The sequence below is a fragment of the Arachis duranensis genome, chromosome 8 (genome assembly GCF_000817695.3).
Source record: "Arachis duranensis cultivar V14167 chromosome 8, aradu.V14167.gnm2.J7QH, whole genome shotgun sequence".
NCBI classification, from domain to species: Eukaryota; Viridiplantae; Streptophyta; class Magnoliopsida; order Fabales; family Fabaceae; genus Arachis; species Arachis duranensis.
In genome coordinates, this window is record NC_029779.3 from 31,442,252 (window position 1) to 31,457,972 (window position 15,721).

Genomic DNA, 15,721 nt, shown 5'->3' on the forward strand with positions numbered 1-15,721 from the left:
CAAGTCCAACTAAACAACTTGAGTTAGGTGACTCAGAATTGATTTGGCCACACTTTTCTTAATCTTTTGAAAAAGAAAATTTGGCACTTTTTTTGTTTTTGTACACAAGTGTTGGTGGCCGCCATAGAAGGGGGATCCATGAACGAAAGCTTCTTCAAAATAGAAGCCCAAGGTTGAAATTAAAATAATTAAAATAAAAGCCACATCTCGAGCTTTGTACACAGTTATTACCTGAAGAAGGCTTTGAATTCTAAATATATTTTGTTTAAATTCTTTAATTCTAAATATACTCTCTCTAACATGATCTCAATTGCAAGAACCCTAAGGTCATTCTTTAAATTCTTTAATTCTATCATGGGAATAGTAGGTATGTCAATGATCATTTATGATTTATGGATAATCAAAATTTGGCTAGAAGAAAGATAAGATGTACCACCTACTTTTGAATTTGTATCTGAGACATGGTAATCAATTATACTTCCATTTATATATTTATTTTATTCTCAAAATAAATCTTCCTTCTGTTATCATTCTTCATTAGTAATAAATTAATAATGACATTAATACTAATGATTAGAACCATGTAATATACTAACTAATATTAGAGCTTTTGATTTGAAGTAGTGGTTTATGCTCCTATGCTTTCACTTTTTGTTGCAGGTTTGCTTATACTTTAATTTGCACTGGTATTTTCATGTGTGTGGTAACATGTCTAGGACATATGGCAGCAGGTAGCATGAATGGTTATTGTCTCTCATGTGTATCCTTTTTCATTGCTTGTGTCAAGTGTATACGGTAGAATGGAACAGCTAACAAATTGAATCACACATAATACTTCTCAATTTGTGATTATTATTCTTGTAATTAAGTTATTAAAGAAAATATTAAAGAAAAAAGACTTTTTATTGGTCAACTAAGTGGAACATTGGGCTTGCTGCACTTTCTATAATTTTGAGATTAATGACCTTAATTCAAAGCCAGTATATGATGATCATGATCATAATTCTTCTGCTGGAGGGTGTAGTAACAGCGGACATTCTCCTCGATTCTGATTGGGAGAAGGTACTCTCAATACTTATCATGGCAATGATATTTCTTTTTCTTTTCCATTTTTTTCAACTGCTAATGCACCTTTCAGGACTTGCCTGAGGACCCAACTGGAAAATTCAACGATTTCAAGGATTTTGTGGAGTCAAATTTTGATGTTTGCAAATGGATAATACTAGTGATCATCTCAGCACAGGTGTATGACAAACTTTTCGAACGTTATGCTCATACCTGAAGAAGGCTTTGAATGCAAGTATAAATAGCGCAACTGCGGCTAGAGTTGAAATGGCAGATATTACCACTACTGATGATGCAGTTAGGCCTGATTGATCTCTGCTGGAAGCATCATCACTGTTGCAGTGATCAAGAGGGCTTCCACAAAGCTGTTGGTTCCCTTCAAATGCCTTGTCCAGCCAATGAGAGAATTTCGTGTCCAATTTTCCTTGAAGGTTATTGTAGGAGAAATTAAGCACTCCCAAGCTGCTCGTGTCATCAACTTGTGGAGGGACTTCTCCAGTGAGTTGATTGTGGGAAAGATCAAGTACTTCTAATTTCAACACATTCCCAAGAAAAGTTGGGATTTCACTTGAGAGATTGTTGTATCTGAGGTCTAAATTGATCTGGAGATTTTGGAGTTTTTCAATTTCTATTTTAGTATGGAAAATAACACAGCTTTTAGTATTGTTGATAGTTTTAGTATGGTTGAATAATACATTAAGGATTATAGTTGATGTATCAATACATTTTGTTTGTATTTTGAATTATATTGACTTGTTTGTTTATTATAGTACTTTTCTTTTAGTTTGATAATAAAATGAATTTGTTTATTTTTTGAAATACTATAAATATTTGAATACAAATTAGATAAAAATTTGTATTAAATTTATATTTATTTTGTATGAAAACAGGTTTATTTTTGTAATAGAAAAATCTAAAAAAAATATTTTACCTTACTGACGGATTTACAGACGGATTTTCTGTCTGTAATCAGAGTGTAAGATGGTTTTCCAAGATTCAAATTACACACGAAAAATCTGTCGAAAAATCCGTCTGTAATTACAGACGAAAATCCGTCGGAAAATCCGTCTGTAATTACAGACAGAAAATCCGTTGGAAAATCTGTCTGTAATTACAGACGAAAAATCCGTTGGAAAGTTCGTCATCTTAGGAAAATGGATAGAGAATTTACAGAGGAAAAATCCATCGGTAACTGGTAAAAATCCGTCGGTAATTTTTCAACGGAAAAAATCCGTCGGTAAATAATTTCCGACGAGACTTTTATAGAGGGACAAAATCCGTCGGTAATTTCGTCGGTAACCAAAAATCTGTCTGTAATATATACCAAATCTGTCTGTAAATCTGTCTGTATTAAGCCATTTTCTAGTTGTGCCTGCCGTTAGAGATCTATTAACAGAATTGACGGCAGGACAAAATTGAGACGATTTTAAAACGTTAGGGACTTAAATTGGACGAAAACGTTGGGGACAAAAATGATACATAGAAATAAATTTTAATTTTATTCTTCAATAATATCAATTTTTTACTATATATAGTATTCAATTATTTTTTAATCACATCTAAGTAAATTACACTTAATCATATTACTTTTATTTTAAATAAATTATTTTTTTTATAATTTTAAAGAATTTTGATACATTAGAGACAAAAGGTAAAATTTATATTTTATTGTATATATATTATTTTCTTTTCTAAATTTATTTAAAATGAAAGTAACGTGATTAAGTGTAATTTATTTAGATGTAATTAAAATATAATTGAATACTATGTACAGTAAAAAATTAATATTATTGAAAGATAAAATTAAATTAAATTTATTTTTATGTATCATTTTTGTCCCTTACGTTTTCGTCCTATTATTTAAGTCCCTAACGTTTCAAAATCGTCTTAATTTTGTCCCGCCGTCAATTCTGTTAACGGATCCCTAACGGCAAGACAACATTGAGTCAATTTTGAAACGTTAGGGACTTAAATAGGACGATTGAAACATTAGAGACAAATTTGGGACTTACCCCAAACGTTGGGGACAAAAACGATATTTTACTCTATATTATAATAGAGTAATTACCCAAATCAGTCTCTAAGGATTTTAAAAGCGAATATTTTAGTCCCAAAAAAAAATAATACACAAATTAATTCTCAAAGTTTTATTCCGGCAGACAAATCAGCTCTCAGTTTATTTTTCGGTAAAGTAATTATCCAAATCAGTCCCCAAAAATTTTAAAAACAGACATATTAGTCCCCAAGAAAAAAATACACAGATCAATCACTAATATTTTTTCCCGTTAGACATAACAGTCTTCCGTTTAAAAAAAATTATTATTATTATTATTAATTATATAATAATATTATATCATAATTTTTATATATTTTGAAAAAAATAATAATAAATTTATTCATTAAATTTTTATATGTGTATTTATAATATATACAGTCATAATATTTAAAAAATTTATTAGAGATTATTCTACAAAAAATTTAAAGTTGAAACCATTTGATATTTTTGTATTTAATATAATCAAAAGATGTCTTATCTTAAAAATCATATTTGTATTAAAAAAAATATTTTAATTTGAATTTCAAAATATCATTATTCACCTTATTTGTTTTGAATGGAAAGAGCATATTAATATGCTAGTGTCATCGTCTACATGCACAAAGCTTAAGTTAATAAGAATAAAAGTTGACATATAGTAAAAGTAAAATGAAAGGGATTGTTATGTCTGATAGAAAAAAATGTTGGTTATTGATTTGTGTATTAATTTTTTTTAGATTAAAATGTCCGCTTTTAAAAATCTTGGGAATGTCCGCTTTTAAAAATCTTGGGACTGATTTGGGTAATTATTTTGCAGGAAAATAATCTAAAAACTGATTTGCCACATATTCCCACCCAGCATTAAAATAATCTGAAAATAACCGTCAGACTTAACATATTCCCACCCAGCATTATCGCACCCCCACATATTTGCCACATCAAACTTTGTTATTACTTGCCTTTTAGTCTCAATCAGACCTAACATGTGAAGCTTATATTTTTTCTTTAGGTCTTTAATCATTCTCATCTTCTCATCCCTCCTCAACCCCTTAATATTCCATGAACTAAAAATCATTTTAGAGGATTATTACACACCTTTTTATTATTCTTGGGTCTACTCCGTCTTAAAAATCTTTGTGGACTGATTTGTGTAATTACTCTGCCAGAAAATAAACTAGAGACTGATTTGTTTGACGGAGTAAAACCTTGGGGATTGATTTGTGTATTAATTTTTTTTAGAGAAAATTCCACTCTCCTCCTGTGTAAGATGTTAAAATAACACTTCCCTCCCCTCTATTTTATATGAGGAGTGCTAGGGGCCAGCACTTTTGTTAAATTCTGGCCGGCACTTAACCATAAAAATGAACTTGAATGATTTTACACCATTAGATGTAATCTCACACCATTAAAAACATCCTTGATGGCTAATTGATAGCTAAAAACCACAAAATCTGCTGGCCTCCTAGACTTTCTCATTTTATAAATGTACATTCTCCTCCCTTCTAACTTTTAAAAAACCTCATCTTTAATCCATTTTAAACTTTTTGTATTAACTAATGTTAACTTTATCTATTTTTTAAGAAAAAATAATTTTTTTAAAAAAAATACCCAATAACAAAAATTTTATTTTTTATCATTAAATTTTACTTACTAAAATACCCTTTAATAAATTATTCTTTTATTAATTAAATTATATTTTTTAAAATTTAATAATTATATTTTTTTTCTAAAATATCCTTCAATAATTTTTTAATTATTAAATTATAATTTTACCAATTTTCGTTAACAATTTTTTTATATTTTACTATTAATTTTTCGATATCTATATGTATTATTTTAATATTAAATAAAAACAATGCAAAGGGACCGGAAGTGTGGTGTGGTGGCGATGCTAAGTACAAGCAGCAACAGCAACTGTGGTAGCTGCAGTAAGAACACAAACACTAGGAAAAAAAGTCTTAGCAGAGACATCTCTCTAATTTATGGAATTATAATTAAAAGAAAAACGAAAAGGTGAAGGATAGGTATTTTAGAAAAAAAAATTTTAATTATTAATTTTTTTAAAAATATTTTGGTAAAAATATAATTTAATCAATAAAAAATAATTTATTAAAGGGTATTTTGATAAGCAAAATTTAATAATAAAAAATAAAATTTTTTTACGGGCATTTTTTCAAAAAATAATTTATTTTTTTTAAAAATAGATAAAGTTAATATTAGTTAATACAAAAAAATTTTAAATGAATTAAAGAGGAAATTTTTTAAAAGTTAGAAAAGAAAGAAATGTACATTTATAAAATAGAAGGAAGGAAAATGTCATTTTAAGATTTCGCAGAAAAAAAAATAAAATTTTTTCTTTTTTTTAAAGACTAAAATGTCTACTTTTAAAATTCTTAAAAAATAATTTGAATAATTACTCGATAATAAATTTGTACTCATTGTCTTTATATAAAATTATCTTTATATGTTTTGCCACATAATTTATTTTGAGTCTTAATGTTTGTAAGTATGTTCCTGTCACTTGTTTTCTTTCATACGTACTCCCAATGTTTTGTTGGAAAAGGTTTTAACTACCAAAAATGAAAAAATGTTCTTGAGTGCTGAGCATATTCTATTAATAATCCTCATGGTAGTTGATAACCATAATTCTTATCACTCTTAATGGAATTGATCAATAGAATTCATTATATTATTCTAAACCATTTGACTTCATCGTAGATTCATGTAACACTCTAATATTTAAATTCTTATTTTTGAGTCATAAGTCAATGATATTACAGTGATACGACTTTCAGGTGGATTTTTAATATATAAATATAAGCATATTTGAAGAGAATATTAATCGAGAAGCCTGAAAAGAGTAGAAATAAAATCGGAAAGACGTATCACTCACATTTCTACGACTAAAAAATAAAGCGTGAAGTCAAAAACGATATACAGATAAAGGCATAATCTCCTGATATCTCCCAAAAAAAATATAAGAGCCTCTATATGCAAGTTTAAAAGAGTTCAATACATAACATAAGTTTTTCAAAATAAAGGTGGAGAGATTCTAAGCAAAATATAAAATAGAGAAAATAAAGATCTTCGCCGTCTCTCAGACGAACCACAGCTCACTTCTGAGCACCTAGACCTGTATCTGAAAAATAAGATATATATACGGAATGAGAACCCCTGACTCATGGGTTCCCAGTACGGTAAAAGTGCCAAATAAATACAATATACTGCAATAAAAACTCACTAAGCATCCTAAACTTCCTTTCACTAAACATTCACCCTATGTTCTCGCTAATCCATAAATAGGCAACTGTCACAAGGGAATGCTAAATCTAATTCATATCTTTCATGCTCTCCAACTTTCTAACTCTCCAACAAATCAGAATTAGAATCATAAACAAAACCATCACTAGTTATTCTGTCTCAGCAATTCTATATCAATACATCATATCCTCACCTGGAGCAAGTGAAATCACTTCACTACATCTACCCAGGGAGCTCAAGTTACCTCATTCGATAATCATCATCATTATTCAATCACATCATCAATTCATCTCATCAAGAACAGCTCTTAGCGTCCACCGACACCAGCATGAAGGACCTCTCAGTTGTACAAACACAAGCAATACAGGTAAGTAATACATAATTAAGGTACAAGTAGAACAAGTAACACATAATCAGGTAACATAACATATATGATATAGCAATCCAAATAAATAGGCAAACCCAAATAATTTAAATATATGTAAATGATGAACGCCTGCCCTATGGCTGATGATATCATCTCTCGGTTATATAGCCAACTCGACAAGTCATGGTAGCTAACTATTGGACTGTCCCTCTATCGTGCATCCCCAACTCGAGTTATTCTCAATCATGATCATGATCACAATCATAATCATACAACACCCACACTGGTGTTTATCCACGGGGGCAAGCTCATCCGGAACTTTCACAGTGTCTAGCCACATTTACGACATAGGGTCAGCAGAGTATTGAATCTCAACTTGGAGCACGTGGTGGCTAGTCACTACTTCCATCTAGGAAAACTCGTATCTCAAATAATCATTCCACATTCATTCATAACATTCCATAATCATTCATCATGATCATATCGTCATTTATACATCACATGATGGCACATTTATACATCACTCATCATAACCCGGGGCAAGTGGAGCGAAACCACAACCCTTGCGTCCACTCGAGGAGCCTCTATACTAACCAACCTGGAGCAAGTGGGGCGCAACCACAACCCTTGCATCTACCCAGGAGGTACGTTCTCATATGCTCAGGAGGAACTAAGGAGGGGATCCTAACCTCCCACTATCTCGATGGAGGTAATTTTACAATACCAGGAGGAACAAGGAAGGAGATCCTCACCTTCCTTCATCTCTCTAGGGTCGCACTTCTGAGAAAGAGAGCTCAAGATAAAACAATCATTCAAAGCCATATTTTCATTTTCATCCATAAATCAATATTTATCATAGCCATCGGCTCATGGCATAACCAATAACCAACCAATAATCATTATCAAATACAACCCTTTAGCTCACGGCATACACCGCACTTCTATCATCACCCTCAGCAACCCATACATTCATCATTAGTCATAACTCATCATTAATTCTTCCCTTACTTCGTCCACAAGTTACCACATCTCCTAGCCTATTTCCATCGCTAGGCATACTATGGGTGTGTTTGGCAAATACGTTGGGGAGGAGAGAAGCCCGTTTGAACTTCTTGAAAATTTCACTTTGATGTTTGGCAATTTTTATCTTTGTGAACGCAGAATTGATTCTGCCTCTGAACCCATGTTTAGGAGAAGCTCAAATTTGTAGCTTCCCCGTTTCACGTTTCACGTTTCATATTTATGAGAAGCTAAAATATTTCTTTTTTACCAACCCTACCCTTCATTTTCTTCTATAAAAATGATACTAGTAACTATTATCTTCACAGTCATTCTTTGTAGTTCTTCCTACTTCTTCATAATTTTTTAGTTCCATTTTTTTCATCAAAATCGTTCAGATTTATTTCAATCACTAACAAATTGAAATTTTTTTATTTTTATTTGATTTTATTCATATGAATTTTATTTACGTTTTATGGTATTTTTTTGTTCATATGATATATGTTGTTGGTTTTATAAAATTTTTATTATTTATTATCTGTATAATTTTTTTTCTATTCTTTGATGTACTCTATTTTTGTTTTGTATTAATTTTTTTTATTTTTTATTCTGAATTTGTAAAATTTGTAATTGTAATTGTAATTATTATATACTACATTTATTATCAAAATTTTGAATAATATAAATTATGATCCTAAAAAAAAGGACAAAATAAATAAAAAATTAATTATAAGTAACAATAGAGTCATAAATAATAAAAATTTATAGTCTAAAATAATACTAAATTAAAGAGTACTGACGATACTAAAAAAAATTATAGAATATTTTCTTTTTGTGTGACATTATAAAATTTATAGTACTTTCTTTTATATTTTTATTTTTTATTGTATTTATTTTATTTATATGATAAATATTTTTTATATTATTTCTTATAATATTCTGATTTTGCAGGTATATAAAATTGATGTCTATTTTAGTAATTTTTTATCTAAAAGTGATTTTGAGTAATATAATCCAAACAACATTTATTTTACTATAATCAATTTTGATATAAAGATTACCAAACATAAATCACGTTAACCCAAACTAACTTATCATCAAAATCAATTTTACAAAATCAATTTTATGCAAACTCTAGTTTATAAACTGTAATCGAAACACGTACTTCATCTCTTCCTTCTAGACCCAAACACTCTTCTGCGTTATTTTCATCTTCCATCATCATGTTGTTTTGCTGCACATCATATTGCTCTGGGGGTTTGTCTTTATATTCTCTTACACCATGACCTCCTTCACCATATGATTTTTTTGTTTTTATTTTTTATTTTTATTGTACTTTATTTGTTTTTATTATATAGTAATTATAAGTAATAAAAGAGTCATAAATAATAAAAATTTATAATTCAAAATATATTAAATTAAAGAGTACTCACAGAACTAAAATAAATTATAAATTTTTTTTTGTTTAACATTATAAAATTTATAGTACTCTCTTTTATATTTTTATTTTTTATTGTATTTATTTTATTTATATGATAAATATTTTTTATATTATTTTTTATAGTATTCTGATTTTGCAAGTATATAAAATTTATGTCTATTTTAGTAATTTTTCATCTAAAAGTGATTTTGAGTAGTATAATCCAAACAACATTTATTTTACTATAATCAATTTTGATATGAAGATTACCAAACATAAATCATGTTAACACAAACTAACTTATCATCAAAATCAATTTTACAAAATCAATTTTATGCAAACTCTGGTTTGCAAACTGTAATCCAAACACACACTATAAGTATTTAGGACATAAATGATGAGAAAGGAGACTTAGAAGTCTAAAATTTAGCTTTGAAGACTCAAAAATCAACCTTGGGGTGAAAATAAGGTCACGCATGCGCTTCGCCCACGCGCCCGCGTGGAAAGCCAAAAATTATAGTGACGCGTATGCGTCGCCCACGCGTACGCGTGGATGGGAGGAAAGCCAGGTGACACCCGCGCGTCAGCCACGCGTACGCGTGGGTGCGTTTTGTGCCCCACGTACAAAGCCAGCGCAATTCTTGCACAACTCTCGGAATGCGTCGGCCAGGCGCACACATGGGTAGTGAACATTTGAAAACGACGCGTGCGCGTCGGCCACGCCTACGCGTGGGAGTGCGTTATGCAAAAAATTTTACTAAGTTAAAAAGCTGCAGAATTCACAGTTTCAAACCCCAAACTTCCAACACACATAACTTCTTCTACAAAATTTCTTTTTCAACCATTTCTGAACCGTTGAAAAGATCGTTAAATAAATTTTCATAAAAAACTAATTTTGAAGAATTCCAAACTCCGTGGATCAAGTTACGGACCACCAAAGTTGGTCAAAAATCGGTTTTTATCCAAAACTAGAAATCACCAATTTTTCCAATGTTCACAAACCAAATTCATTTTCACTCATCCAAATGACCGCAATCTAATCACATTCATATAATTATACTCAACCAAAACCAAACCTACCTCATCTACACAATTTCACCCAAAACCATCAAATTTCACACTTCAAACCTTATTATTCAATAACCAACCCAATTATTCACACATTCAATATCTAAAATCCATCCAATTACTTATATCATCACACAATACATACATCAACTTACCTTCCTTACCTCTTTCCAGCCTCTAGCCCAAAATTTATGGCCTCCGGCCCAAATTCACAATTTAATTGCATATTCCACAAATCAATACTCATTATCCAATTCATCATATTCTCAACACACCAAACATACAAATTCACAGAATTCTCAATTCAATCATTAATTTACATTACATATCAACTATGCATATTAGCACCAACCATTCACACAATCCAAACTTAATCCTAGGGGCATCTAGCCTAGTAATTCTCATCACACCACATGGTACTTAAATGAAACTTAAATCGTACTTCTTGTAGCCAAACTAATTGATCCTCTTCTTTGGAAGTCTCCACCAACCTTAGCTTCAAGCCTAACCAAAGCTCATCAAGCAACACCAATCTCCCAATTGTGCACCGAAATCACCAAATACACTAACATAACCAATTTCACATATATACATTAACGTAGGGTTCATGAAAATAATAAATCGCAAGGGTTGGAGGGTTCCTTACCTTAATCTACTGAAGTTTGTGATGAATATCACCCATGGCTCATACTAGAGTACTCCTAAATAACCGAAATCACAAGATTTCCTCAAAACTCAAACCAAATTCGAATTTAAAGAGGAAAATAAAAACTGGACAGAGGACAGTAGATTACTCAAAACAAAACTTACATATAATTGTAAAGAATTAGAAGAGCGATGCATGGCCACAAACGACTCGTCAATCGGAGTTCCGAAGAGAAAGTTATGGTGATTTGAAGTTTGATAGAGATATGATTTTCTCTCTTCTTCTTCCCTTCTCTATTTCAGCGCCCCAGGCCCCTTTCATTAGGGTAAATGAGTTGAAATGCTCATAACTAATATTTATATATGTTGGGTCTTGGGCCTACTTAGGTCCGGTTCACTTATTGATGTTCGTTGACCCAATTTTGGGTCAAAACCTTTAAGATTAGAGCTCTAAATCGCATTTTAAATATTTCTACCTGTCCTAATTATAAATTCTAATTTCAGGCAAATGTCAGTCGGTACTGCCGGTTAAGATTTTAGTGCGCGTTTTTACGCAGAAAACTATATTTTCCGACTCAGAAAAATTTGAGTCCAAATATCACATTTAAATTATCAAATTCCGATTGCTAAATTTTCTAACCATATTCGCTCCTATTTAATTTATTATTAATTAATTACGATTTGACCGAGTTTTACATTCTACACCCTAACAGAAATTTTCGCTCTCAAAAATTCCATCCGTCACCACGAGTACGTGAGCGTAGTCTGCCTTTATATCCAACGCATAGTAGTTCCAAGGTCTTTTTACTCTGCGCGCTTCCATTGCCGCGCTCTGATTCCTCTTTCTTCGAGGATCTCGATCATTCGTCCAACACCAACCAACAGCCTCGTTCGTTACTTTCTTCGTCTCATCAACTCTCATCTTATTAAATCTCAAATCATGCCATCAATAATATCACCATCACTATTAATCATGGTCATCATCCTACATCACTACCATTAACCAAAAATCAATCATACCTTAATCATACTTCATCACTTTCCATACCACCATAGAACTTTCCATTTTAAAATACTATTTTTTTTATCAAAATTTTCAATCTATTTATTTATTTTAGTCCAAAGACGTTAACTAATAATCTAATGTCATATCATAAATTCACTTATATTAAACTAGGCAGAGATAGTTATACTTATATATCTTACAATATATATTAAAAAATTTTAATTACTAAATTAATATACATCTTTTAAAAGTAAAGACAATATTTTATTGTCACTTTGTTATCTCGATCTTTGGTGGATTACAGAATCTTGTTGGCAGTGCCAGTTCCCATTTTTAAGTGCCAAAAAAGAAGGACGAAAGTGAGAGACGGTGCCAGCGTCGCAAATTATGTTAGTATACGTATTAATCCACATTTGCATGTTCTAATAATTAAGAACATACATATAATTTATTTAAAAATCATGATGCTTTACCATTTGTTAAAGAAAAAATAAATATCAAACATCAATATAATACTTCACACATACTCAAACCAAATGTTAAGTCACCCAAATTGAATTGCAAACTTCTTGTATAGATATTTTTAACCAGCAAGATATTAAAGATTAATTAATTAATAAATGCATTAGAAGCTATATAAGCCTATATATAACAATAAGTAAAGTAGCCATATTTTTATTAATTTGCAAAGTTTAAAAATCATATTATAATTTTGAGGTGTTGATGAAAACAAAACCAAACTTGCTAAGAATGAGAGATTCTGTGAGAGGTGAACAGTGTGGGACCAATAATATGGAAGGTAAAATACAAAAAACAAAACAGGAGTCAATTAATTAGAGGCTTATTAATTGGCATGTTTTGGATAAGAACCACCTTGCACACACAACGAACACAGTTCCACAGAAAAAGTCAAGATTGATTCCGATCCCACAATATTTCAGAGGGAAAGGAAGCATAAAACCATGCTGGACACCATGTGCCTCAAACATTACTTAATTAGTGGAATTCTGAAGCAACTCATGAACACGTATTAAGCAACATCGATCTCCGGAAGTTCCAATTCATATACTTTCAATACACAAGAAAAGGTAGCTTAGCTTACATGCACAAAATGGAATCAATATTAATAAAATTGTAATTGTTTATTTATCATCCAATGTATATATTTTGTCATATGTGTTTGTTAGTTACTACAATATATTTTGTCATGTGTTTGTTTAATATTCTAAGACAAAATAATTTTATGGTGTTTGGAACTTTTTTTTAATTTTAATAGATAAAAACTATTTTATATTGGATAAATTTTTTTAAAAAATTTTTAGATACTAAAAACGTCTTTTACTTCTACTTTTATTTTAAAGTAAGACATTTGTATTTTTATAAAGAATAAATTAAATAATAATCCTGATATTTTAAAAATTTAGGTACATAAAGTAGGTTTTATTTAAAAAATTAATTACACTATTTGTAAACTATGATTGATGAGTATTGTTACGCATGTAGTTTAAGCAAATATAAAATTATTAGGGTAATGGAGCTGCAGACCACGGCGGTCAGGAAGCCTGAAAAGCAAAGGAAATCTTTATTAGTGGCTGAAGCAGGACATCATATAGCAGTGAGATTCATATTATATTTTAATTTCAAAGTTAATTATATTATAATGATTAACGAATCTATAATCTCTCTCCCCTTTTTTAATATTGTAGTGCTTATTGGGCTTTCTTTTTTTAGCAATATAAAATTTTGCTTCTCACACTTAACTTTTTAATATACAATGAATTTTTTACTCCGATCCCCCAAAACATAATCTGATCTGATCTGCTTGCCATACTTATAAAGTAGAACTATGAGTATTGGAAAATCATTTTGCAACTTTGAACATTTTACCACGTATATCCTAATAGTGATTATGCAGGAGTAAGTTATTTTGATAACTAAACTAAATCAAATTGATTTAATAATTTATTGATATAATAAAAAAATTAATTAAAGAAGGAAGAGACACATAAAAAAAATTTAGTCGAATATGCATATTTTTCATATTATTAAATTGAATATAAGACTTATTTAATTTTATATTGATTTATACAAAAAAAATATGTGTTAATAATCAACGATAATCTTTTGAAATAGTTGATATGTAATTATGTATGATTCATTGTGGAATCAAGCTGCCTTATTATCCAATGGTGTTAATTATCACATTCATTATAAAAATTAAATTGGAAAAGTTTGACCATGATAATGACTATCTAAAGAAATATATTATTTAGTTAGTATAAGCTATCTTCTCGAAGTAGTTAAAGTTACAACAAATAGAATGGTAAAGATTTATTTTATTTTATTTTCTCCCACAATTCTGATTCCTTCCATCCGCCAACTCATTGGTGGTAAATCTTTTCGTCCACTTTTGTTATGCGGTAAAAATTTAAGTACAATCAATTTTATTTAAAGTTGATAGTTGAATATTATTAAATAATTTAAATAATTTAATTAAATTTTTATCTAATATAAAATTAACTGCAATCGAATTCTTACCTTATTACAATATTATAACAAATTAAAATTCCTTTTAAAAAGAGTAAAATTTTAGCACGCAGCAATTAAAGTTGACTATAATATAAAAAAGAAAAGTCTAGAAGCCAGTAATTTTTGTGTTTTTTGGTCAGCACTTAATCATCAAAACAAAAATGAGTAATCTCACATTATTAGATGTAATCTCATACCATTAAAAATACTGTTGATGACCAATTGATGGTTACCAAACACCAAAATTACTGCCCCCTAGCATTTTTTATATAAAAATACGTAAATAAATAAATAAAACTCTTGTTCAATTAACCAATTGTTTAGTAAATTATAGTTTAAATTTGAATCTATATATAATGTATTAATCTTCATTATGTGGATGTAGCCTAATTCACATGCAACCTCTCCAACCTTAAATGCTAAAGTAGTTGAAGCCTCTTATGTTCTTTTATAACAAAGTTTTTTCTTTTTTTTTTCCCTTCTCTCCCTTAATCTCCTTCAATAATTCCCTGTCCAAATCCATATCCATATCTAACCCTCTTTCTAAAAGTACCAAAGAGTGATGAGTGAGACATGCATAATAATATGATGACCATCAAGATCTGAGAAATATTATAATATATCTTCCCAAAGATATGGAGGAAGGGATCATCAAGAAAAATGGATCTTCAAAACAAGACTTGAATAGTAGTTCATCAAAGAAGAATAAGGGTGCTCTCTGTCTTGGCACATCTAAGAATAATGTTAGTGAAAAAGGGCATCATCATAATCATCAGGGTGCTAGGAATAGTGGTGTTGATGCTGGTAGGTTTCAAAGAGCAGAAGAATCTCTCAGAACTGTTATGTATTTGAGTTGCTGGGGTCCTAACTAAGAGACCCTTCTTTCAATTTTCAAGAATGGTGCTTTAATTTCTTCTAGCTAGCTACAAATTTTGTTATGTCACTCCCTTCTTATTAATGCTTCTATTTCTACTACTTTTTTGTTGGCTGATTTTCTGTAAAAATATGCATCAGCTTCTGAACTTTTAGTACTGTACATGTACATAGAGCTTGTAATTGCCGAGTAAAATTATATATATATGATAATCTTCTTTTGTTTAATTAAGGTGTTTGATTATCTTTATTTCTTAGCATCTATTCTAGTGCATGTTGGAGAAAATAGTATGTTAAGTGTTTGGATATTTTCATGGAATAGAAAGGACCAAGACAGTAAAAAAGTAACAATATATCTCCTGCATTATTTTTTTCTTATTGATATATAGGTTAAAAAAAATGTTTAAAGGTTGGTTTTGAAATTGTTCATAAAATGTCTTTTGTATATTCTTT

At 29.8% G+C, this 15,721-nt stretch overlaps 1 protein-coding gene across 1 annotated transcript; it reads left to right on the forward strand.

Moving 5' to 3' along the window:
• Positions 1-653: 653 nt before the first annotated feature.
• On the forward strand, positions 654-1,711 carry LOC107462161 (tetraspanin-19). Its single transcript, XM_016080728.3, has 3 exons — positions 654-760; positions 982-1,062; positions 1,139-1,711. The coding sequence occupies exons 1-3, from the start codon at positions 695-697 to the stop codon at positions 1,280-1,282; spliced, it is 291 nt and encodes a 96-aa protein (XP_015936214.1). The 5' UTR covers positions 654-694; the 3' UTR covers positions 1,283-1,711.
• The last annotated feature ends 14,010 nt before the right edge of the window (positions 1,712-15,721 follow it).

Excerpts from the sequence above, each read along its gene's own strand:
- LOC107462161 (XM_016080728.3), top strand. The coding sequence starts at position 695 with ATGTGTGTGGTAACATGTCTAGGACATATGGCAGCAGGTAGCATGAAT. Across the intron at positions 761-981 it reads ATGGTTATTGTCTCTCATGT|TATATGATGATCATGATCAT; the intron begins GTATCCTTTTTC and ends ATTCAAAGCCAG. Across the intron at positions 1,063-1,138 it reads TCGATTCTGATTGGGAGAAG|GACTTGCCTGAGGACCCAAC; the intron begins GTACTCTCAATA and ends TGCACCTTTCAG.